Source organism: Phyllobates terribilis, unplaced genomic scaffold (genome assembly GCF_046119375.1).
Source record: "Phyllobates terribilis strain yellow unplaced genomic scaffold, ASM4611937v1 Scaffold_3__8_contigs__length_932513732, whole genome shotgun sequence".
Classification (NCBI taxonomy): Eukaryota; Metazoa; Chordata; class Amphibia; order Anura; family Dendrobatidae; genus Phyllobates; species Phyllobates terribilis.
Genome location: NW_027362763.1, coordinates 313,921,602 through 313,946,778, shown reverse-complemented (window position 1 = coordinate 313,946,778; position 25,177 = coordinate 313,921,602). Strand labels below are relative to the sequence as shown.

The 25,177-nt window shown below is 44.8% G+C and overlaps 2 protein-coding genes across 11 annotated transcripts in view; one reads left to right on the top strand and one right to left on the bottom strand.

Moving 5' to 3' along the window:
• B3GNT5 (UDP-GlcNAc:betaGal beta-1,3-N-acetylglucosaminyltransferase 5) overlaps positions 1-2,770 on the bottom strand; it is a 34,929-nt gene extending 32,159 nt beyond the window's left edge. For 2 of the 3 annotated variants that reach the window (XR_012318403.1, XM_073675000.1), the window contains exon 1: positions 2,418-2,760. The gene's annotated coding sequence lies outside the window, so the exon portion shown is untranslated. Of the gene's footprint in view, positions 1-2,417 lie in introns of all 3 variants that reach the window. The other variant, XM_073675001.1, reaches the window with a different exon arrangement.
• The window catches only part of LOC141259288 (guanine nucleotide exchange factor DBS-like), a 354,703-nt gene that overhangs the window by 186,253 nt on the left and 143,273 nt on the right, over positions 1-25,177 (top strand). For all 8 annotated transcript variants that reach the window (XM_073674992.1, XM_073674991.1, XM_073674998.1 and 5 more), the window contains 2 exons: positions 12,119-12,185; positions 24,798-24,913. In XM_073674992.1, coding sequence (XP_073531093.1) covers positions 12,119-12,185; positions 24,798-24,913 — 183 coding nt within the window. The remainder of the gene's footprint in view (positions 1-12,118; positions 12,186-24,797; positions 24,914-25,177) is intronic.

Sequence of the window (25,177 nt, the reverse complement as noted above, 5' to 3'; positions counted from 1 at the left end):
CAGTCTTTGTAAGGAGCACCCCCTCCCCATACATATTTAGAATAAGTTCACATGTCCAGTAATCATCCATTTCAACCTGACCCAATCAATGAATCAATAAAATTGACACCCTTTAAAATTGATCCATTCATTTTTTTCTTAAAGTGAACCTGACAGATGATACACATGGCCCGATCCACTGGCAGCATGCATCATGATTGGACAATTCCATCCATAAATGTTTAATTCTGAAGGCCGAGACAGTGATGCCAGGGCTGATTGGGTGCCCGGCATCACGTGTCATTCCACAGCATCACAGCTCTGGGACCGCTAGTGCTGACACCGCTGGAACAGAGCCGGCACAGGAGGTTTTTTTTATTTTATCAGGGCCAAACATTTAGTTTAAGAAGGGGTTGTCATAGTAGTGGACAACCCCTTTAACATGTGCACATAGTCTTAGATGGTTGGCCGATCCGACCAAAATCAGTGGGTTTGGACAACTTTTATCTAATGTTTATGTATGGATCTTTCAGATTACCAATAGACTGACACATTATAAGGGCTCGTTCACACAACCGTATGTTCGGCCCAAGTGCTGTCTATGGAAAACACAGACAGTACTTTGACCAATGTTATTCAATCGGACAGTGCAGATGAGCGGTTTCTGCGTGTGAACAAAAAAATAAATTAAAAAAATCACAGCATGCACTAGTTTCTTCCCTAAATCAGATGAGACTCATTTAAATCCATGGGTGTGAGAATAATAAATAGTCTGCCATACGGAGCCACAGTACAGCATCTGATTTGTACGGTATACATTGCAATTCTGTAACATAGGAAACTGTAACTGGTGATATAAATGATTAATAGCTGCTGTAATAAAACGGATTGGATACGCATGACAAGTGAGAAAAAAATTGTCAGCGTTTTCTGGGTAAAACTAACGATATTTTATACGTTTGTGTGAACCTCCCCTAAGAGTGAAGTAACCGGATGGACTTCTGCTTATCGGGCACCATGTGGTTCACCTCCAGATAAGCGCTACTACTATCAGAAATTGGCGATCTTGCAACAAGGAGTAAAGGACATATACAGAGAGAATAAATTCTGTGCACTGCATAGCAAGGTATCAGACAACACCCTCTCTCCAGTTTATCGAACATCAGGCACGGAAGAATCTGATAATTATTACTTCTAGGAAGCGGCGGTGCTGGGACTAGAACCATCCTGAGCCGATTTCAGCTCAGGTCAGAGGTCTTTGACCTATTTCATCACAAATGTGCAAAGCTTCATACTGCTGTTACCTACCTGGAATTAAGGAACTGAGATTATAACTTTCTAATCTAAAGATATCACCAACATTAAATGAGCCCGAAAGTTTGAGGACAGATTTATTTGTTCAGTTAGAAAAGGTTTCATATGTACCCAGATGTAATGTACAATCCATGAAGTTGTGGCTGCAGACATCACTCTGTACTGACTTTCTGCATTGTGTGAATGAGAGCTTAAACATCCAGTTCATGTGTATTGTGGGAATTCCGGTACAAAACCCATCCAGAATCTGCATCGTGTGAACTGGTCACAAATCAGTCCTATATTTAAGGAGGATTTCCAGTCGCACTCTCCAAACTGATCTAACATTGGTCGTAAAGAAATTCTAGTGCACACCACTGTGCAATGTCCTGTAAAATTGTGTATATCTTGCGGTATACATTTTGTTTGCAGTCCTTTCCTACAATGGACAAATGCCAAGGCATCCCATTAAATGGTGGGCACTTTGGGCTGTATCCACCCGTCACAGTCTGTACTTAGCCTTAATTCTGTGTTTAATAGACAAGCATTGTATATATATTTATCACGCATACAGCCGATAGTCTAGTACGTATGGGGCTTGTGATCATAACATTAATCAGCAAAGCCGTAGAACAATAGACAGCCAGTCCTTTACACCCGATGGACGAAAATCCCCTATAACTGACGCCAATCATTTTAGTAACATACATCATAATAAAAATCCCTAATGTTAATGTGGAAGTGACTGCTACCGGGGACGGAGAATGAATGGCCGGCCATGTAATGCAACGTCTGGCACACGGAGATGAATCCTGAAAATAAGCGCTGTCTGTATAACGTCCTAAAAGGGCGCACGGCCCGGGGTGGTCCTTAATTGTTCTGCTAAGGAAAAAATCAATAACGACCAAGGAAAAACAGAAAGCACTAGAACGCCTGATCCAAAATGATGAGGGTCTCTTAAAAAATCCAATCTGTGCACAAGCCCCCAGTGGGTGTAATAGTGAGAGACCCTCAGTGAGCGCACTTAGACCCACCCTAGGAGAGCCCCCCTTGTAAGCCAGTACTTAGTAATGTGCCTGCTCCATAGCACACTAGTACAGAGTAACATGCCCCTCCATAAATGAGCTCCATTGCTATATACAGACCGTACACGGGGCGCTGCGGACTGGCCGAAGGAGGCGTCCCAGGGTCGGGCCGCCCGGCTGTCTCCACAGACGGCAGTGTGCAGAGTGATGAGCTCCGTGTACTGATCCGGGGAGGGTTACTCGCAGCCAGTCACGTGGTCCCTGCTCTGACACCGCGGCACTGTCCAGTCTTCGCCGGAGGATGGCGTTGCTGACTGAACGCCGCCAACTGTCAGGAGAAAGTGCCACCCGCTGCGCACATATAGCTATGGTGGATAACAATGAGCGTCACAGTGTGCACTGAGCCAACTGGCAGCCATGCAGAACTGCGCCCCTGTGTGCCTGCTGCTGCTTGTCCCGGGTGTGTGCAGTGCGAGGACAATATGGGAGTCCGGGCTGCGCTCCAACTTGGTAGATAAGAGGGAGACGTACAAACTGCTGCAGGGAAAGTGCTGCCCGCGCCGACCAATCACGTCACAGCTCTTACCTGGGAAGGTAGAAGCTATGAGCCGCGATCTGATTGGTTGAGGTTGTGCTATGGTTACCTGCGCTACATTTATTTTCTATATTTTTGTAACTTATTTTTACAAGATGGCGGCGCCAGTTTTATATCATATTTCTTTGTAAGAATAAATCTACACTTTACCTTTTCCCACCACTCAGTTTTGGGGCACAAGCGAAACTTGTGACAGTGACGGCCTAGGGCGCGGTTCATACGTAGGTTTTCCAGCACTTATGCTCACGTATCAGCCTGTGTGCACACAATGAGTTTTTGACGCGGCGTATTTTCACTGCAAAACCGCTGTGTCTTACAGTTCCAGTAAAGTGGATTATTATTATGCTGGGCTTATAATGCACCATTAATTCCACAGGGCTTCACAGACATTATCATCACTGTCCCCATTGGGGCTCACAATCTACATTCCCTATCAGTATGTCTTTGGAGTGTGGGAGGAAACCGGAGAACCCAGAGAAAACCCACGCGAACACGGGGAGTACATACAAACTCCTTGCAGATGTTGTCCTTGGTGGGATGTGAACCCAGGACCCCCGCGCTGCGAGGCTGCAGTGCTAACCACTGAGATGGGATATAGTGAACCTCATGCCTACTGTGCTTTTTTTTGCTCAGTGTAAATTGACCTGCGGTGCGAGTTTCAGATGCACAACATGTCAGTTTCTCCTGCGGGTACACTGAGTATAATGTGCAGATTTTCCCCATAGACTTACATTAGATGCGGAAAATCTGCAGGTGAATGCACACATAAAAAACACATGAACTCTGCACATGACTGTATCAATAAAGTTTTGTCAAAGCCAAATCAAAACCACAGCAGCTTGGTGTAAAACGTGACATGCCAAAAAGAGACAAAAACAGCGTTAAAATTGAATGAAGCAAAAATCAATGACAAATACACAAGTAACCTAATTTATTTAATAGTTGCAGAAATGGTGCAGAAAATTTGCAACATCAAAAGCTCATCTAAAGCTCATCATGGGACTAAGCAAAACTGCAGTAGATTTGTTGTAATTTTAGAAAAGCTGGCATGAAATGCTCTGCTGCCGCGGCGTGTAACCCCAGTCCTGGGCTAAGATCGGGCTCTGGGCAGCTTCCTGCGCTCATCCGCTTCATGAACGGGTGCAGGAGATGGCGGCTACTGTGAAACAGACAAGGCTTGTGCATATCATAATTTTTTATCAAACAGACCTTGACTCAGGCTAAATGCACACGTTGAGTATTTGGTGAGTTTTTAATGCTACATATTTTTGCACCCAAAACACCCTGCAGCGGCAGTAATTTTTTAGAAATCTCATGCCCATTCTAAATTTGAGATCTTTGGTTCCAACCACCGTGTCTTTGTGTGACGCAGAAAAGGTGAACGGATGGACTCTACATGCCTGGTTCCCACCGTGAAGCATGGAGGAGGAGGTGTGATGGTGTGGGGGTGCTTTGCTGGTGACACTGTTGGGGATTTATTCAAAATTGAAGGCATACTGAACCAGCATGGCTACCACAGCATCTTGCAGCGGCATGCTATTCCATCCAGTTTGCGTTTAGTTGGACCATCATTTATTTTTCAACAGGACAATGACCCCAAACACACCTCCGGGCTGTGTAAGGGCTATTTGACCAAGCAGGAGAGTGATGGGGTGCTACGCCAGATGACCTGGCCTCCACAGTCACCAGACCTGAACCCAATCGAGATGGTTTGGGGTGAGCTGGACTGCAGAGTGAAGGCAAAAGGACCAACAAGTGCTAAGCATCTCTGGGAACTCCTTCAAGATTGTTGGAAGACCATTTCCGGTGACTACCTCTTGAAGCTCATCAAGAGAATGCCAAGAGTGTGCAAAGCAGTCATCAAAGCAAAAGGTGGCTACTTTGAAGAACCTAGAATATAAGACATATTTTCAGTTGTTTCACACTTTTTTGTTAAGTATATAATTCCACATGTGTTAATTGATAGTTTTGATGCCTTCAGTGTGAATGTACAATTTTCATAGTCATGAAAATACAGAAAAATCTTTAAATGAGATGTGTCCAAACTTTTGGTCTGTACTGTATGTGCTTTGGAAACGCACTAAAATGCATGTAATCCGCACATTACATTAAATAAAGTTTTATCAAAGCCAAATACCAGGAGGAATCCAAAGCAAAGCAGCTTTATTTAAAATATGACATGCCAAAAGTAAACAAAAACCGCAGCGTCTAAAATGTGATAAAAGCACATGTAAAAAACGCACTCAGAAACACAAGTAAACAAAACTTAGCTAATAAGTGCAGAAAGTCTCCTCTTCTCCAGACTCGGGTACCATCTGCACATTGAATCGCTTAATATCCGCATGTGCACATGTAGTCATGCGGATATTAAGCGATTCAATGCAAGTCAATGGCGGCAAAATCGCCGCGATTACGCAAAATATTTGGTATTGCTGCGGATTTTTCCGCAATGATAATCCGCAGCAGAAATTTCCGCAGCATGTGCACAGCACATGCGGATTATCATTGGGGAACATGGCAGACCTTCTACCAAGTGTTTTTTAAGCGTTTCTGCAGCAGAATTGCTTAAAAAACGCATAGTGGGCACACAGCCATAGCAATACTAATATTCCTAGCATAACTTACCATTTTAGAGTACAAAACATTGATACATGTGCTTGTCTTTCTTTGTGAAATTCATTGTTGTTTGTTTGCCAAACCCCAGAAAATATTGTGATTTGTCCAGAGAAATAACAAACTTCAGAAGCTAAAGGTTTCTCAGAAATAATACTACCGCTTTATGGCAGGCAGCGCAGTCAGTTATTGCACAGGAAGACATCGCCACATGTACCTGGCAGCTGACTGGCTGTGTGTGAATACAACCATTTACATTCATCTTCCTGCAATGCTGTTTTACAGCCAGAAAGTCAAAGTCAATGCCCTTTTATTTAGATTTATTTATTCCTATGCCAGAGGTCAGCAAAGGAGGAAGGAGTCTAGAAAAAGTTCAAATGGTGGGATAAGAAAGCACAACTTTTAGATAGATTGTCGTGTACTTTCCCTAGGCAATGTGTAATATTGGTGATGCTCCCTGATAATAGAGTACTTCCTCCACTACTACCTAGATATTCAAGGGAACTAAACTATCCCCCAAATCACTATGCATTTGTGAAGTTTACTTCCATTACTGGTGTAATAAAGGTGTTTCTACTTTTCCCATTCTTTTTCTAGCCACATAATGAGGTGAAGTTGGTAGCGCTTGCTTCAGTTATTTCCACATAGAAAATCAGTGTAAAGCATAAATAAGATATCATTACATTATAAAAAGGGTCAGTTTTCAAATATGTAAAAGAAAAAGACAAAAAAGCGACACTCTGTAATGTAGAGGTTTTGGGTAAATGTAGTGACTTTGAGGGCTCGCTCACAATAGTGCATAATACGGCCGAGTGCTATGTGATGTTTTATCGGATAGCACTCAGCCCAATGACATACTATGGGGCAGTGCCGATTTGGCATGATAAAACAATCGAGTGCATCCAATAATCTGATCACGCACACCCATGCAAATCTAAGGGTGTGTCTGCAACATCGGACTGCACTCAGATGTCACCCGAGTGCAGTCTGATTACCGTGGACACAAACAATAGAGAAGATGGAGAAATTAAGTTCTTCATCTTCTCTACACCGGTGCTCCAATTCTCTCTCATGCGAGAGAATCGCATCACACTAAGGTAGCAGAGTTTGATCAGTGTGTCATTAGTATAATCGGCCTGATTCTCTCGCATGAAAGTATCTATGTCCGTGTGAGCGAACCCTTAGAGTATGTGGAACCGCTCACCTTAGAAAGATGTCCTTATAACAAGAACAACTCTGTCTGAGAACTTGTAAGAAGTGGACCAGCTGCTGCTCTTCTTTGTACCAGTTATGCACAATGGCAACCACCATAAGTGCTGCAGGGTGCGGAAGAAAAACAACTAACCACTGGGCTCTGCTGGAAAAAATGAAGGCTCATGGGTAGAGAGGCACAGGCACTTTATTGAGGCTATGTGTTGCAGCGTCACGAACTGTCCAAATCCCCCATATCTATCCCCCTTTCACTGACCGCCCTGGGTCACGGACCGGGCCAGCCACCGTGATAACCCCCATACCGGCAACCAGAGGCCCAGCTGCCGAGTACCCCACGGCCCAGGGGGCGCGTCACGTACCTTATCATTTTATAGTACAAATCATTGGTCTATGTTCCTGCCTTTCTTTATAATTGCCTCTTCAGAGAGAAAGCATACGGGAGCGCTAGTTCTACAGGAGGTAGAAATCCTAAAAGTCAATATTGATCCTTTACAAAGCCTTGCCACATATTGTAGGATGAGAAACAAAATCAGAAACTATTTGCAAGCACTTGTTTCGAGCTGTTTGCCCCTCATCAGTACAGAGCAGGAAAACTAGCTTGTCTGATTGAGAGGCCTCTGAAGGATCTAAAGGCCCTGTCACTCATAACGAGATCGCTAGCGAGATCGCTAACGAGATCGTTATTGCGTCACGGTTTTGGGATCGCTGGGAAGATGTCAAACATGCTGAACTTTCCAACGATCTCGGCCGCCCCAGCGATCTAACCAACGATCTCGGTGGTCGTTGGGACGCTTTCACACAGCAGCTATTTCAACGATCCACACCTTGATAGGGACTGTACTGTGTCAGAAAGGCGTGCATAAAATTGCTTTTCCGCGCCCCCCTCATCTCCAGTTGGTGGACGCTACTGCATTCAGATTGGGTGGCCTTGGTTTAACACTGCGTTTCCGGTCAGATGGGATCTCTACTGCGTCTCCATTAAAAATGAAAACTCATTTGAGACCCCAAACAATACCTACCTCGCTAAAGATGCCTGATTTCTTCAAAGTGGAGTCACAGCCGGAGAACGCTGGTGGGATCTGAAAAAACAAGGACGCAGTAGTGACCACCAATCGGGGACGAGGAGCGCAGAAAAGTCCAATTTACGCACGCCTACATGTCTCAGTTCTGAATCGCTAACGAGGTCGTTGATAAGGTGTCAAATACAGCGATGCACACTGCCCAGCGGGAGCGCAACGACCCAGGAATGGTCCAGGAAGCTTTGTAACGATCAGCGATCTCACAGCAGGGGCCTGTTCGTTGCTACCTGTCAGACATAACGAGATCGCTAGCAAGATCGCTATTGCGTCACCAAAATCGTGACTCATTAGCGATCTTGCTAGCGATCTCGTTATGTGTGACGGGGCCTTAAGGAGTAATGTTTATCCTTATAGAGAGCGCTAAGGTGGTGTAAGTAGACTTATAGGTCATTCAATGCACTGGTGATAATTTAAATATGCAAATAGCCTGTTCAGAGAAGAGGAGGGCAGGAAATCTAGTGCCACCTCTTGGAGGTAGTATTTCTTTGTGACATTCATTGGTTTTTTTTTGTCTATGGGCCACAGAAAATAGTGTAATTTGTTCAGAATTATAACAAATATCCAAAGGTAAAGGTTTCTCAAAAACATTTTCACCATTTTATAGCAAACAGCTCATTCAATTATTACACCGGAAGACGTAGCCACATTTACCTGGCTGTTGATTGGCTGTGTGAACCATTTGCATTCATCATCCTGCCAGGAAGTCAAAGTGAATGCCCAGTCCATGCCCATTTATGTAAATCTAATTATTCCTATGCCAGAGGTCAGCACAGAAGGAAGGACATATAGATTGACATGTACTTAACCTAGGAAATGTGTAATGTCAGTGATTCTGCATGACAATGGAGTACTCCTACCTCTACGTTCTAGATATTCAAGGGTACTAAACTGGCCCCCCTAACAAAACTATGAATTTGTGCATTTCTATTAGTATTGTAATAATGGTGTCTCTATCTTGCATATTCTTTTTCTAGCCACATCATGAGGTACATTTTGGTAAAGCTTGCTTAATATATTTCCAGTTAGAAAATCAATGTAAAACAGAAATAAGGTACTTTTACATTGTAAAGAGGAGTCAGTTTCCAGGTATGTCAGAGACATGCGATGCAAAACTTCACAGTGCATGCATAATGCATGGCCATATACTATGGTGAAATGATTTTCTTTTGAGAAGTAGCTGACATTCCTTGAATAAAAAGTCCCTATACTTGTTAACAATTTCCTTATTGAGGCTAAGTGCACACGATGCGTAATTGAAGCGGAAATTTCCGCTTCATTTCCGCATGTCCTTTTTCCTGGAAAACGCATGCGGAATTTGGCATGCGTTTTTCGAGCGTAATTCGCGCGTTTTGCACATGCGGAATTGCCTTGCATTTTCTACTGCATTGTAGATGGCAATTCCGCATGCGTAAACGCACAAAGAATTGACATGCTGCGGAATTTTCCGCACAACAAAACGCTGCGGAAAATTCCGCAGCATGGGCATTACAATTGCGGAATGCCATAGGGGACCATGGCAGAAGGCTAACATGCGTAATTCATGCGTTTATGCTGCGGAAATTTCCGCACAAAATACGCATGAAATACGCATCGTGTGCACATAGCCTTAGAGTCGGAAGGGACCTCCAGGGTCATCTGGTCCACACCCTGTTCAATGCAGGATTCACTAAACCATCTCTGACAGATGTCTGTTCAGCCTCTGAAGACGTCCATTGAAGGAGAACTCACCACCTCTCGTGGAATCCTGTTCCACTCATTGATCACCCTCACTGTCAAAAAGTTTTTTCTAATATCTAATCTGATTTTTATTACATAGTTTTCTGTTGTTATAAAATTTATTTTAAGTAATTTGGCCTTACATGGCAAACATAAATGAAAATAAAAAGCCATTTTACCTACACGTCTTTTTTTCAGTGTGGTAGTAAACTGGATAACTTGTGGTAAACTAACTGAAGCAAAGAAACAGCAAAAATATTGCAAGCAGACATCACATCTTTCTTGTCTGTACCAAATCCATTTCCTTAGCAATTCTAATTACTGAACTACTGCCACTTTTACCTTTCCTCCATGCTCGATTATTAATATTTGTCTATAATATAGCCCCTGACGAAGCATTTGTGAAACGCGCGTCGGGTGTTTGGTGGGTGAGTTATTTGACTATCCATATTTGTTACCCTTTACCTCCCTGTAGCTTTTCCTGGTACTGAAACCTTTACATAGGTGTATGTTTACATACTCTTGAATCTTGATTCTTACTTACCTTTACTTCATATTTATCTGTGATCCATACATTATAATTTGTATTAATGGGGTTCCCACAGGTGCTCACCCACCAATTTTAATCCTGGTCTGTACCGCCAGATTTAATTGTACATTGTTGTTTTTTATTAATTGCATGGACTTGGTGTGATACAAGATGCATCAGTATTTGCATTCATTACCTCTATTTTCTGCTAACACCAATCTATTTTCTATAGAAAATTATACCAATTAAGGCAAACACTGATCGAATACCAATAATATACTGATACGTTCATATTATAAATACCCTCCAAAGACTTTATTGGATGTATTCTATTTGTAAAAGAAATTAGTATAGAATATGTTTTTTTATATATTTAATAAAACACCATGTAAATAGACCAACAGATTTATATTTACCATATTACGGTCTGCAAAAAAGGGATCAAATACACACTTGAAAATCGCTGTCTGAAATAGGTCTGAAGGTCTATTTAGATAGCTGAATTTAGTCCCATTAATAAGCACCAATCAACTATATACAAGTCGATCAGCACTTGTTTACTGGCCTCTTTACACAGGCGAGCGATCACTGATGGGTACAGAGGGATCGTTAATATGATCATTCTTTCCCCATGAAGCATCATGTTATCGGTAGCTCATCTCCTGGTAACATGGGACAATGTGCCGCCAACAATGATGATTTTGATGGCGGTAAGAATGATCCAATTAAGCGACAAATAAGCGTTTTGCTCATTTTTCCAATGATCACAACATGTTTATAAAGGTCGATAATCAAGAACAAGAGTTCCTATAAATGCCCGTTCGACGATAATTGGCCTGTCCAAATGGACCATTACAATGTATATCTACAAACTTGTGGCAACACTGCAATTCCAACATAGAAATATGGGAATATGATTATGCGATATATTAGTGTCACTAAATAAGTTTTGTGTGACTGACTCTTTCCACACTTGAGTCATGGAGTAATTCAAGGTAGGATATTATTCCTCCCGTCATGCCATATTGTAGAGTTTACCAACTAGCTATTATTCCAATCAAGCCTCTGTATAAATGTTACATATTAAATGGCTAATTTCCCTATAAATAGACTAAAGCAATCAATAACTTAGTCATAAAAACTCCAGTAAGATGCACCAGTCCATGAGTGTCTCTAATGGTTTATAATGAAATAGGGACTAACAATTTGATCTCACCATAGATTCCTATAAAATATTCTTTTACTTACCAAAGATCTCAGTTTTGAACCAAGTGGGTTTATAAACGATGTATTGCAAACTAAATTTTTCTTCTGTTAGTGTAAAGTTAGGCTATGTTCACACATGTTGGGTTTTTCAGCATCACAAATCTGTAGCAAAATCTAATCTCTGACATCAGATCAGCTGCATCAAAAACGCAGGTTTTGCTGCATTTTTGATGCGTTTTTTCTGCATTTTTTCACTGTCCTTCTGTCTCTATTTATGCATGTACATAAAGTTCTGTGAAAAAAAAGAACCCCATTCTATTTTGCCATCAAAAACACTGATGCAAATTTTGGTGCATTTTGATTCATTTTTTTCACCACCCATTACTTCCTATGGGTGAAAAAACCCTGAAAAAACGCTGAAAGAAGTGACATGCTCTATTTTCCAAAAACCCAACCAAGGCACAAAATACTGAACAAAAAAAAAAACATGATGTGTGAACAGAGAATTCTGGTTTCTCATAGACTTTGCTGATACTGCAAAATGCAGCTGAAAATTTGCATAAAAATCTGCAGCAAAAAACACTGAAAAACCAACATGTGTGAACATAGCCTTAATGTTAATCATTGCATACAGGATAATGACCAATATGTGATTTCTGCTACTCATTTCCTTTTATACTGGTTGTAAGAACCGTTTGGAGAAACTATGCTGTGATTCTTTACATGACAGTTTAGAGTGAGAGTTTATAGGCGCACACATAAAGTGTGATTGTGACCATCAGTATATACAACATGTCGTAAATGTCAACACTATATCCCAATAAAGGATATGAAGTGAGTCTTAAACTAACTTTATGCTTTGTTTTTACAGCCATATTATAAATGAACTAATAGAAACAGAGCGTGTCTATGTTGAAGAGCTTCAAAGTATCATAGAGGTAAGATCCTTTAAAATCAGTTCATTAACTCATTTTAATCCACCTTCTGTTTTCTAGTAACTTTTTTTTTAGATTTATTTTTTTATTTTACATTTTCAAGATTCTTGCTAATTATTATAGTAGTTGACACTTTATTTTTCTCTTATACGACATTTTAGTTTTCTGTGGGATTGCCAGGGCAAAGCCAGAGAGTGAGGCTATGTGCACAAAGTTTTTTTTTAGCAGTTTTTTTGGGCTGGTCCACTTAAAAAAAAACACCTGAAAATAGCTTCAAAATGACTGAAAGACTCTTTTTATTCATTTTTATTGTAACAATACTTTTATTATATGTTCAGTCTTTGAGCATTTTTTTCTGCCTTTATATTTTGAACACCGTTCTATAAAAAGTAAGTGCATGCCACATTTTTGATGTAGGTCCTGATGGAAAAAGTTCTGAAAATACTGCAAATAGTGCATCAGGGAAAAAAACTATTCAAACCTTTTCAGGAAAACTTCAGAATGAGAAAAACTTCTCCAAAAACTCCCCACAGAGGGAGAATTTCCTGAAGTGGCTTCTACTCACAGTTTTATTCAGGCGTTCAAAACATGTGCACATAGCATTAGGCGGAGATATGAGGCAGAAGAGTAAACTAACAGTCCCCGGGGGAATCCATGAAGGCATTCAAGGGGATAACCAGCAGAATAGTCAGAGTACTCCAGACATGTCAGCACACAAAGGTTCACACCAAATGTTAGCGCATCTTTAATGAATTTGGCGCATCTATCAACTGTCTTGCACCACTGCCAAAAATGTACGCCAGGCAGAGACTGAAGTAGATTTCTGTCGAGATTTATGCCACCTTTGTGGGGAAAGCTTGGCCATACACCACTCTGCTCAAGCCTTGTCCTTTTCAAAAAGTTGACAGTGAAAAATGGCAAAAGACACAAAAATTTTGCAACATTTCATGCAGTTTTACTCCAAAATTCTAGCAAAATTTTCTTTATGAATCGGGCCCTACAAATTTCAAGAATTGGGGTACTTTCTATGTGGTAATTACATAAAAGACTGATATTGATGTAAAATGCTGACCAAATACTGAATGTGTGAACGAGGCCTTAGAATTGAGCCGAGTGTCATTTGAATGTGATTCGATTCCCTCGCATGAGAGAATCACAGCACATTTTCGGAGAAGGCGGAGAACGTAATTTCTCCATCTTCTCCATTGTCTCTGTGTGAGTAAATCGGACTGCACTTGGATGACAGACGAGTGCAGTCCGATGTTTCACACACACCCATAGACTTGTATTGGTGCGCGTGATAATAATAACGGATGCACTTGCAGCATGCTGCGATTGTTTTCTCATGCTGAATCGGCATTCTGCACTGCCCCATAGTATAACATTGGGCCGAGTGCTATCCATTAAAACATCAGATAGCGCTCGGCCGTGTTATATTCCAGTGTGAACGATCCCTTAAGATGTATTCATGGAAGTTTAACCCCTTCCCGACAATTTGACCTAATAGTGCGTCCTATTCTGAGTCCCCTTGTATGGAGCAGGAGCTTGTTCTGGTCACTACTGTTTAATCATGTAAATTTCAATGTCAATTGACAGCAGCATCTAAATTACAAAATTACAAGTACTAGTGAGCACAAGCTCCCATTGGCCCCCTGCAATGTGATGTCGGGGTACCTATGGGTTCAGGTTTAAAGCCCCCTCACTGCCATCTTAGACTTCTTGTGAGAGCGCCATTTTCTCTATATGCTGCAATTCTGTGGTATTGCATTATAAAGAACAAGTTATCCAATGATCACAGGTCCCTAAAGGGAATAATAAATAAAGTACAAAATAACAATAAGTAAAAATAATAAAAGTAAAAAATAATTAAAATATTTCCTCCTGTTAAAAATAAATAATAATAAAAAAGCATATTTGATATGACTGCTTTTCATATAAAATGAATTAACCCTAGTGGTAAATGCTGTAAAGAAAACGAAAATGAAATTCCAGGATTGCGGGTTACTTTGGTAACCACACCTCAACACTTTGACTTAACAGTGCATCAGTGCATTGAATCATGAATGAAACTGCCGGGCGTGCTTACAACAGCCACACATAGTATAGTGAGCGATGACAGTAGCCACGCTGGCATGCCTGCAATGCTGAAAGCCGCGGGCATTTTCTCCTAGGTTCTGCACTTAGGGCCCGAGCTCCTTCGTAGCGCTGTTAACCTGCAGATTAACCCCATATCTGATGGTAATAGTGTTATATGACCTGACAGGTGCCCCTTAAGTGATGAAAAAAATTCACAATATTGTCAAAAAAAATTGTGTGGCCATTTTACGAGGCCAGTAACATTTTTCTTTTTCTGTTAATGAGGCTGAGTCAGGGCTTGATTTTTGCGTGGTGAGCTGAAGTTTTTTTTTTATTGATAACAATTTCGTTTACATATGATGCTTTAATTTCTTATTATTACATTTATTTTAGGAAAAGTGAGGTGACCTCAAAACAACAATTCTTGCACTTTGATTTTTTTTCCGTTTTCAATTTTTTTTTTAATCTTTTTACATTTTTAACATTTTTTTTCTTTATTTTTTATTCTCTTTAAAGGACATAAACCCATTATTGTTTTAGCGCTTTTACTATATAGTGCAATACCACAGTAGCTTCACTGGAGGATCAACATGACAGCGTTGAGTGAGATCCCTGGCTGTCATGCTGGTGCACATTCCACTTAAATACCGCTGTTAGAGATTGATAGCGGCATTTAAATTGTTTACAGAACACAGCATTTAAAGGGAATCTGTTGGTAGGGTCAACCCTTCTAAGCCTTCTTAGGTATCTAGGTCATGCCCCCTTTCATGTAAAATAAGCTCAGGAGGCAGATTCTTCTGCAGTTGAGTGTCGGCACTCGCGTTCCCGGAGCTCACATGAGGTTGTTATTTCATGTGACGTATGGCCGCTCACTTCCTCTTGATCACTTATATGTCCAAAGGCTGGGACAGCAACGTCACCGCTGATTGGGAGTGTTACGGATCCGGGTGGTGGAACCTCTGTGCTGCGGTGCAAGGAGGGACCAGAGGGGCGTGACTAAGTATCTACTCGGCCTGACCAAGGTCGCACAGCGGCTCAGTCGACTCCGTGAACCAGGGAGGGACCGAGCAGAGGGACCAGGTGCCACTCTGGGACCGACCCTGTATGAGAGCAGGTGACTCCCATGGGTCAGAAGGCAGGAACTGCAAAGCCCATAGACAGACTGGCGGACTGGACTGTAGGTAGACTGTCGGGCTGGAAAGTAGTCAGACTGGCGGACTGGACTGAAGATCAGACTGGCAGACAGGACTGACTTGCAGAGGACCTGAGGGCTGAAGCAAAGTAAGTATCACAGAGCAACAACCTTGCACGGGCTCCTCCATATTGGAGGAGGTGCATTTTATAGGGAAAGTCCTCCGGCCATTGGCGCGCCCTAAGCACAGTGCTGGGGAAGCTGCATGCAGCAGCAGCAGGGAGGCTGGAAGACCCCGGAGCAGGACCGCGGCGGTAAGGAGAACGGCGTCTCTGCCTGCCAGGGGGCAGAGACGCCAATGCTACAGGGAGCAAGGCTCACAAGTAACAGTCTCACGTAAGCCCCGGGAACGCACTTGCTGACACCGCTGGAACAGTGACGACACCACTGGAACAGGGCCAACATGGGAGGTGAGTAGTAGTGTTCTTATTTTAACAGTGGGAAACATTTAGAATGGGATGGGATTTTCCTAGTAGTGGGCAACCCTTTTAATTGCAAACCCATTATTTTGTAACAGTTTATTGGTCATACCAGTGGTCCCCACAGCAGCTGTATAAGGACAGCCAAACTTTCCCAAGAGAAAGCACAAAGACACCTTGTGTCTGTTATGATCTGCAACATGTACTAAGGAAATATAGGGGAAAGCTGTCCCTACAGTAAGACTAAGCTGAATCCCTACGATGTAGCGGGCTGCCTGTTCCTAGTGAACAGACCCGCCTTAGTCCTCGGCTAGTCTGAACGAAGACCTATAGAATTAAGGGAGGGGTCCCTAAAAGAACTAAGGACTGGGACAAAAATGGGACACCTCCTAAAAAGAGAAGTTGTTGCAGAACACAAAAAGACAAACTGACAAAAAGGTACTAGAGGTCCCAGAGGACCAAGCGAACTTGACAGAGAAAGGCACCGAAGCACCAGGCTAGAGAGACAGTCAAACACTGAAGTCCAGCACAACCAGAAGGGCGGAGCTGGAATATAAAGGCAGATGGTGACGTGACCGCAAAACACAAGATGGAAAAAACAAACAGGTGGGTTCTAACAGTGCCACCCTCCCTTGCGGGCAGTATATTTACATCCAGGAGTTCCGACTTTAACCCTTTTCGGTATTATCATATCAAGCATATTCACCACACTATATCAGCCAGGGGCGGGCATGGTCTGAAATTCAACCCGGCTTTTTAAAGCACACAGGTCTATGCTATCCCTGCCCCTGAGCCCCAGATGGGGATATCTATTACTAATATTACCCTGCCTGGAGGAAATCAGAATTTACTAGAAGACTTTCTAATATTTTGCTGATGGTAAAGATTTACTGATCAGCAATCATTTAGTGCTTCTTTTCGGTCTGTGTAAACAGGCATTAAGAGACTAAATTCAGACATCTATGTGTCTCAGTCAGACACCTGACTCGAACTCAACAGCCTCATAGGCCGTCCATGCATTGCGGTCCTTGCTCAGACTGCAACATACAGATGTGTGAATGCAGCTGAAAGGTTAGAGATCAGGACTAAGGTAATGAGTCTTCCTCTGGATTTAAGCGAGGAGGTTATTGGTCATTGATAACAAACAAATATCTTGAAAACAGTGAAGGATTGAAATATACAAATACAAGACCGGGCCAGAGATATTAACTAGCTGTCTGGTTAAAAATTCTGTTTCATCTGAGCCTCTATATGCTTTAGGTTTGGCTTAGTTGAATTTTTCCAGTGGAGTATGGGAGATGAAAAGCTTCCAGATATCCGGATACCTCTGGTGCCGTCTTCTGGGGATCATGTGGATCATACAATAATTCGGCTTTATATGTTTTTGTTTTTACCTAGTACTTAGATATAAGCATGATAATTCCATAATTGTACTTGGAGTTTGCCAAACGTTCTACCCACTCAATGTGTATAAAATAATGTATTAAAAATGAAAAAGTCAGAGAAATAAATAGAAATAAACATGTTTCAATAAGAAAGTAGTGTGCAGCCACGAGAACTTCATATTTTGTAGTTTAGTACACTTGTCATGTACTATCATATTCAAGAATCCACATCTCCACAGTACCACTGGTGCAAAGCTGTCATGTACCACTGAAATGGGTATCCCGTCATGAAAATCATAGAATTTAGTTTACTAAAATGTCACTCAGGTGAATATTAAGAGGAAATGGAGTTTACCATGTTGATGAATGTGGCAATTGCTATAATCCTTATAGTAGTGACGCATTTGTGCTGAAAAGGCAATGTTTGATAAATGCCCCCAGTGTACTTTCACATACTTGTAACAGCTCATAGGCTTGGTATGTAAACTTATATGGTAATAATGATCAACCACAATATGTGTATGTACAACTTTGATATGTTAATTGTCTACTATAGCTGTAATTAGTTTACAGTACAAACCTTCTGCATAGCTGACCACAGCTGTGTGGCAGAAAAACTAAGAGGCAGGTAATAATCAGCACTGCAGGCCCCTCATTTTCAGTATCAGTCATGACGATTCTTATTAATATACCATCACTTTATCAGATGTGTGTCACCCTGACCTGGATGCCACAAGTGTAATTAAAGCTGTGTCTGAGAGCAAGGGGGAGGTTCTCTAGTCAGGGGAACATTAGCATGCAATGCCTCCTGTCTCAGGCCAGTAGGGGGAGCTGGCTGCCCCTATAAAAGCTGGTACTGAGGGCAGGGTTAGAGAGAACTGGAAGACCTATCTGAGGATTCAGGTCCCAGAGCAGAGAGGGACAGTTGTATTGCACCTAAGAGGAAGTGTGGCAGGAGGAGAGCCACAAGCCAGAGACAAGAGGCGAAGAGAGCCTGTCTTGGCAGAGAAAAGACTTAATTTTACCAGACTTTGGTGTCTGAGGCTGGAAGGATTCCACATCCCCCAGCAGAGAACCAGTCCGCAAGGGACTGTACATTCCTTGGCCTAAGAAGCCTGGAGGCCCTGCCACAACCGAAGGGACCAGTAAAGCCGTACAAGGCTGGGAGCAGAAAGGAACCCACGTCGCAGGCCATACAGGCGAGAATACACGGAGAGCTCGGAAGCGTGGGCTGTTACCCTATAACGAGGAGATAGCCAGAAGGAGCGCAGAAAGCACGGTAGGCCTACACCCTCACCCTGACCAGGGCCAATTTCCCCGTTGCTCTCAGACATCCAGGTCCCCTCCTAGCTGGGACTGTTTGTGGGTCAGTTTACCTGTTTAGTAAAGACCCTGGACTGCAACCTGTTGTCTGTGTGCGCCTTGTTCCTCCAGCACTATCAGCACTGGGACTCTCACTACCATCACTCCCACCATCCACTATACTGCCCTGGGGCCGCACTCTTCCCGTGGGGAGTCACACTACCCTAGCTGCACACCTCATCAGCCCCAGCGGTCTGCATGCAGCGGCGGTTCCTAATAACAGCAATCCACGGGTGGCGTAGTCGGACATAAACATCAGTACATAACGGACTACCACTGGCCTGACCACCCTGAGCCACGGAACTGGGTTGCCACTACTACTCCCATTGTTCCCCCTATTGCCCGGATCCGAGTGCCCCACGGCCCAGGGGGTGAGTCAGATGGATGACCCCTTAACGGTCTAGTTAAGTCTAGTGGTGTAATTAGTGACGCGCCCCCTGGGCCAGTGCTGTTTGGGGAATTACCCGGAGCCGGATCAGATGGGGGTTGTAGTCTCCGAGTGGCGGTGACCCGGTCCGTGCCCAGGGTGTCAAGCTCAGTGTGTGGCAGTCCTTACAGATGTTGCTGGATGTTCTTTATGTCGACTACGCCACCCGTTGATTTGCGGTCAATACGGCCGCCGCTGCAGAGGGGTCCGCTGAGGCTGGTGGTGTGTGTGCAGCTCTGGTAGTATAACCCCCAACGGGAGGGGTATAGCCTCAGGGGGTCAGGTGTAGAGGATGGTGGTAGTGGTGGTGCAGTGTGGATGTTAAGAAGACTCCGAGCCGGGCTGTGCAGTTCAGGGTTTTTACTTACTGCTGTTGTGTTGGTCACTCCGGCCTTGAGTGACCACCCGAGCCGTGCTGCGTCCACCAGGTCCTGGACTCAGCCAACCCCCAGGTAATTCTGGAGCGTGGTCCTGAGCTCCCTTTCTGACTTTTCCTTTCTACAGCCGTTCCCACCAGGGATCCACTTATATCCGGCTCCCTCGGGTCTCTTGTTGGGTAAACCTTTTCTCGGGGTTCCCTGACCCTATACTCGGTGTGCCTTCTTAGTGGATTTAGTGAGGGTCGTGGCAGATCCTGCCCACGACCTCCGGTCTCTGGCTGAGGATTAGTGCCCTCCACCAGCTTGGGATCCGGTACCCTTGTTGCCAACTCTTCACCCTCTGGTCTAATTTTGGGTTCTTGGAGTTCCTTCTTCTCCCCCTCTGGGTCCTTCTCTTCTCCTCTCTCTCTTCTCTCTCAGGGCTGACTGATTGACCGACTCTGACTGACTGACTGACTGACCCTGATCCTAGATGGTGCCCACCTTATATACTCCCTCTATGTGTGAGCTCAGGTGACCAGCACCCAATGAGCTCCTAGCATTACCCAGACTGCTCCCCCTATCTGCCCCTACACTACTGGGATGTTCCACCCCCCTCCCACTCCAGCCAGGGACAGACACTGTCGTACCTGCACATATACCTAGTGGGAGTACCGTCGATCTGTCCCCCGGAAATGGGATGTGTGTAGTGCATGCAGCCTACTGAGCTCAGTTCCACACTCCATCCTTACCCGGGAGTGGAATATCACACCTCTGGCTTGAGGTGCAATACCCCTGTAGCAGCCGAATCCTCAGGGTGCTACATTCCCCCCTGGTAAACCACAGCACGTCCTCGGGCTGTAAGAAAATAAAACATCCACAAACATACAATTTTTTTCATAAAACATAAACATATAAAACATATAAACGGCATATATATAGATTAGCAGCAATAAAACTTTTTCATAAATATTCTTGGAAACTCTCTTGTTCCTCCGGCCACGGTGCAACTTGTGACCGGGTGAACGTGACCTCGTCCCCTACATATAGGTCACGACCTCTGTGTCCCTCCGGCAGATGGCTTTCTACGTCTCTGCGGGTGACAAAGACGTCGCCGGGGGTATGATGGTCTCTTATGAAGCCCCAACCGTGCTGCATATGAAATTTTATCACAGTCCCGGTGGTACGGAGACCATGAGCTGCACGGGGGTTCCTCCTGGTCCTGCTCTTCTGCCCCGCGCTCTGGATCTGCAGCCGCTGCTCTCGGACCCGCCTCTCTCTCCGTTCTTGTTCGAAGGCTGCCAACTGCTGGCGGCAGCACTCCACACGCTCCGCTGCGGCTGCCCGTGTTTCCTGAGTGAACCCCATGAGGTCTCCTCCGGTGGGGTCCCACTCGAACTGCGCTTCTTCCAGCAGGAGCGGGGTCCTCTTGACGGGCTTCGGAGCCGGAATCAGGGGCTCGCACAGGGGCCTTGCTTTTTGGAGTTTCTGTTGGTAGTACTCCAGTGGCCATTTAAAGGGCTGCCCATCCGGGCAAGTGTGTTGGGCAAACAAGTCCTCACCCAGGTGCGGCGCTGTAGATGTTGAGGGCGCGGTGGTGGTAGCGGCGCCCGGGTTCACCAGGCCTTGCGACCAGGCCTGGGGCACCCTGAACGTAAAGGGCACCGTGAAGACGGCGGCGCCCGGGGTAACTTGGCCCAGCGACCAGGCCGGTGGCTCAGTGGAGGTAGAGGGCGCTGTTGGCACTGCGGCGCCCGGGGGCACTAGGCCTTGCGACCAGGCCGGTGGTATTTCCTGTTTGGTCACGCTCAGGGTCGAGGCGTGTGACGTCACAGGGGTCGCGGTCGCGGCTTCTGCTTCAGGCCTTGTCTGGAGCGGTGACGGTGCAGCGACGGGCACGGCAGGGGGAATTTCGGGCTCTGCGACGGGGAGCTGGGGCAGGTACGCGGTTTCTCGGCTCGGGGTAGTGACGTCCCCTTTACCTGCCTCCGTCCATTCAGCTCCCTCCTTGGCGCCGTCTCCGGCCTTCACTCCTCCTGCACCATGCTCAGAGGCGGTCTGTCTCCTCGTCTCGGGTGGCGTGCTTCGCTGGCGGGTTCTTGCCTGCAGGGCCATCTCTCGGCTCCACTCCGTCAGCGTCTCTCGCTGCACCCGGGCCATCCTCCGTGCGAGGCCCTCCAGCGCGGTCTGTGCACACTCCCGGTCTTGGGGGAGCTGTGCCAGGATCTCCACTAAGCCTAGTGGGGTTGTTGCTTGCAGCAGGCTCCTGACCACTGGGTCGGTGCTGCCTGACTCTCCTTCCATCTCCGGGTATGCTTTCTCCATACTCCTCTCCAGACTTCTTGTCTCCGGGTGCGCTCTCTCCAGACTCCTCCAGGCTGCACCCATCTTTGCTCTTTTGTTCTGTCTCCGCCCACATTGAGGGTGGTCCCGGGGCAACTTTGTGATTGTCAGTTCCAGGGGCAGTTCTCTCACGCTGATGGACACTTCTATCATCACAGTCTCTGTTGGTGGGCGCGGTTTCCGCTTTTGGCGCCATTCCTGGACCTGGCCCACGATGGGAGGTGACCTCTTGCCACCCTCTGGCACGCCCATAATGGCGTCCGCTCTTCCAAGGCGGGAAATCTTCTGGAAATGGCGGGAATCGTCTCCCAGTGGCGGGAAACTCCGTGGATGGCGGGAAAAAGCTGCAAATGGCGGGCAACCGGCGGGAAACGACTTGTGATGGCGTCCGACGGCGGGGACCCTCCGGAAGCGGCAGGAGACTTCTTTTTGAGGTAAAGTTGAACTTTTCTTCAGGCACGCAGTACCCGGTTGTTGCGGGCACGTGATCCTGCCGACTACGCCAAAAGTTGACGCGCCCCCTGGGCCAGTGCTGTTTGGGGAATTACCCGGAGCCGGATCAGATGGGGGTTGTAGTCTCCGAGTGGCGGTGACCCGGTCCGTGCCCAGGGTGTCAAGCTCAGTGTGTGGCAGTCCTTACAGATGTTGCTGGATGTTCTTTATGTCGACTACGCCACCCGTTGATTTGCGGTCAATACGGCAGCCGCTGCAGAGGGGTCCGCTGAGGCTGGTGGTGTGTGTGCAGCTCTGGTAGTATAACCCCCAACGGGAGGGGTATAGCCTCAGGGGGTCAGGTGTAGAGGATGGTGGTAGTGGTGGTGCAGTGTGGATGTTAAGAAGACTCCGAGCCGGGCTGTGCAGTTCAGGGTTTTTACTTACTGCTGTTGTGTTGGTCACTCCGGCCTTGAGTGACCACCCGAGCCGTGCTGCGTCCACCAGGTCCTGGACTCAGCCAACCCCCAGGTAATTCTGGAGCGTGGTCCTGAGCTCCCTTTCTGACTTTTCCTTTCTACAGCCGTTCCCACCAGGGATCCACTTATATCCGGCTCCCTCGGGTCTCTTGTTGGGTAAACCTTTTCTCGGGGTTCCCTGACCCTATACTCGGTGTGCCTTCTTAGTGGATTTAGTGAGGGTCGTGGCAGATCCTGCCCACGACCTCCGGTCTCTGGCTGAGGATTAGTGCCCTCCACCAGCTTGGGATCCGGTACCCTTGTTGCCAACTCTTCACCCTCTGGTCTAATTTTGGGTTCTTGGAGTTCCTTCTTCTCCCCCTCTGGGTCCTTCTCTTCTCCTCTCTCTCTTCTCTCTCAGGGCTGACTGATTGACCGACTCTGACTGACTGACTGACCCTGATCCTAGATGGTGCCCACCTTATATACTCCCTCTATGTGTGAGCTCAGGTGACCAGCACCCAATGAGCTCCTAGCTTTACCCAGACTGCTCCCCCTATCTGCCCCTACACTACTGGGATGTTCCACCCCCCTCCCACTCCAGCCAGGGACAGACACTGTCGTACCTGCACATATACCTAGTGGGAGTACCGTCGATCTGTCCCCCGGAAATGGGATGTGTGTAGTGCATGCAGCCTACTGAGCTCAGTTCCACACTCCATCCTTACCCGGGAGTGGAATATCACACCTCTGGCTTGAGGTGCAATACCCCTGTAGCAGCCGAATCCTCAGGGTGCTACATTAGCCTGCAAAGGCAAATTAAGATCATTTTCAAACAACCATTGTCAGATCAAGCATAACAGAGGGAAATGGCAGATATCTATCAAAAATTCTAGCCAAATCAGATCATATACTTTGCACTGACACAAGGGACAATACCCTAAAGCACTGTGTCTGCAAGTTGAGGTTCTGGTTTGGCTTTTATCTTAAGTCATATTGCAAGGCTTGTTAAAGGGTCGATATTGACTTGTAGGATTGCTACTCCAATAGGTGGCACTAGAGTTCAAGTCCTCTTCCTCTCTGAAGAAACAATTTGAATATTTAATTTCCCAGAGGAGCATGCAAGGCGTTTAAGCCTCCTCATACTGCCATGCCAACCGTAGCATGTTACTCCCCAGAAGGAGAAACCTTACCCCTTAGATCCCAGTCTTAGCCTCTCACCTAGCCAAATCAGATCTCATACTTTGTACTGATGAGGGGCTATAATCGAAACAACGTGTCTGCTAATTGAGATTCTAGTTTGTCTTTGTCATTTTCCAATGCTCGTTAAAGGGTCAACATTGACTTGTAGGATTGCTACTTCCATTAATTGGCACTAGAATTCAAGTCCTCTCCCTCTCGGAAGAGACATATCTGCCATGTTAGAAATTTTTCACTTGCTATTGTGTTGTAGTTGAAAAGTTGTTCATGCCAAACTGCAGATCCGTATTTTATCAATGGCAGCTTAGACTAGTTACCATGTTACTCAATGGCGTTAATATTCAAGATGTCAACCATCAAAGACCAACTATGAACATTACATTGGTCAGAAAACAGTATTCTGAAATCCCTAATGTACAGCTAGTTTTAGTAGAGGACCTTTGAATACAGATTAAAGGATTTGTTCCATGAACATAGTACATTTTAATCAATACATCTTGGAATAAAAATAAGTTCCAATAATTGGATGTTTTAAATAAAATGTTCCTGTGCTGAAATAATCTTATAAATGTGACCCTATTGTGTAATGTCTGTGTCTGACCATACAGGGACATGGCCTGATCATACCACATCTCCTGGGCAGGGGAGGAAGCAAAAGAGTATACAGACATTACAGCAGGGGATCACAGCTGATTCTTTCTATGAGGTAAAACATGTCCTTGCCTTTAATCTAAAAGCAGTGTTTTACCTCACAAAAAGAATCAGCCCTTGCACAGTACATAGCATGAGCACGTTTATAAGAATTCTCAGCACAGGAACATTTTTTTACCACACCCAATTGTGGAACCTGTTATTTTATTAGATCTATTGATTAAAATGTATATTGTTTGTGGGACAACACCTTATGTATACATTATTTCTGAAATTATATAAGTGTCTTCTGTATCTGTCATTGATTACAGGGGTATCTAACTTCGCTGGACAATCCAGAAATGAATCCTTTGATTCCTGTCGTATTACAAAACAACAAAGAAGTCCTTTTTGGAAACCTTCCTGAAATCTATGAATTTCATAAAAGGTATATAGAATGTGTTTTAAAATCAATTGTGAAATATAGAGCAATAAAGCAAAAAGAGTGCCTTGTAATATTGAATTCTTGCATTATTATTTTTATTTATTTATATAGGGCCATTATAAATTGAAAAAAGACCCAGGTCCATCAAGTTCAACCTTCCTCCACCAATTATTTGTCACTAAATTAACTATAACCCACAATGTTATGTGTACTGAGGAAATCGTCCAGCTCTTTTTAAAAGTTGTTATAGTGTCTGCCATCACTACC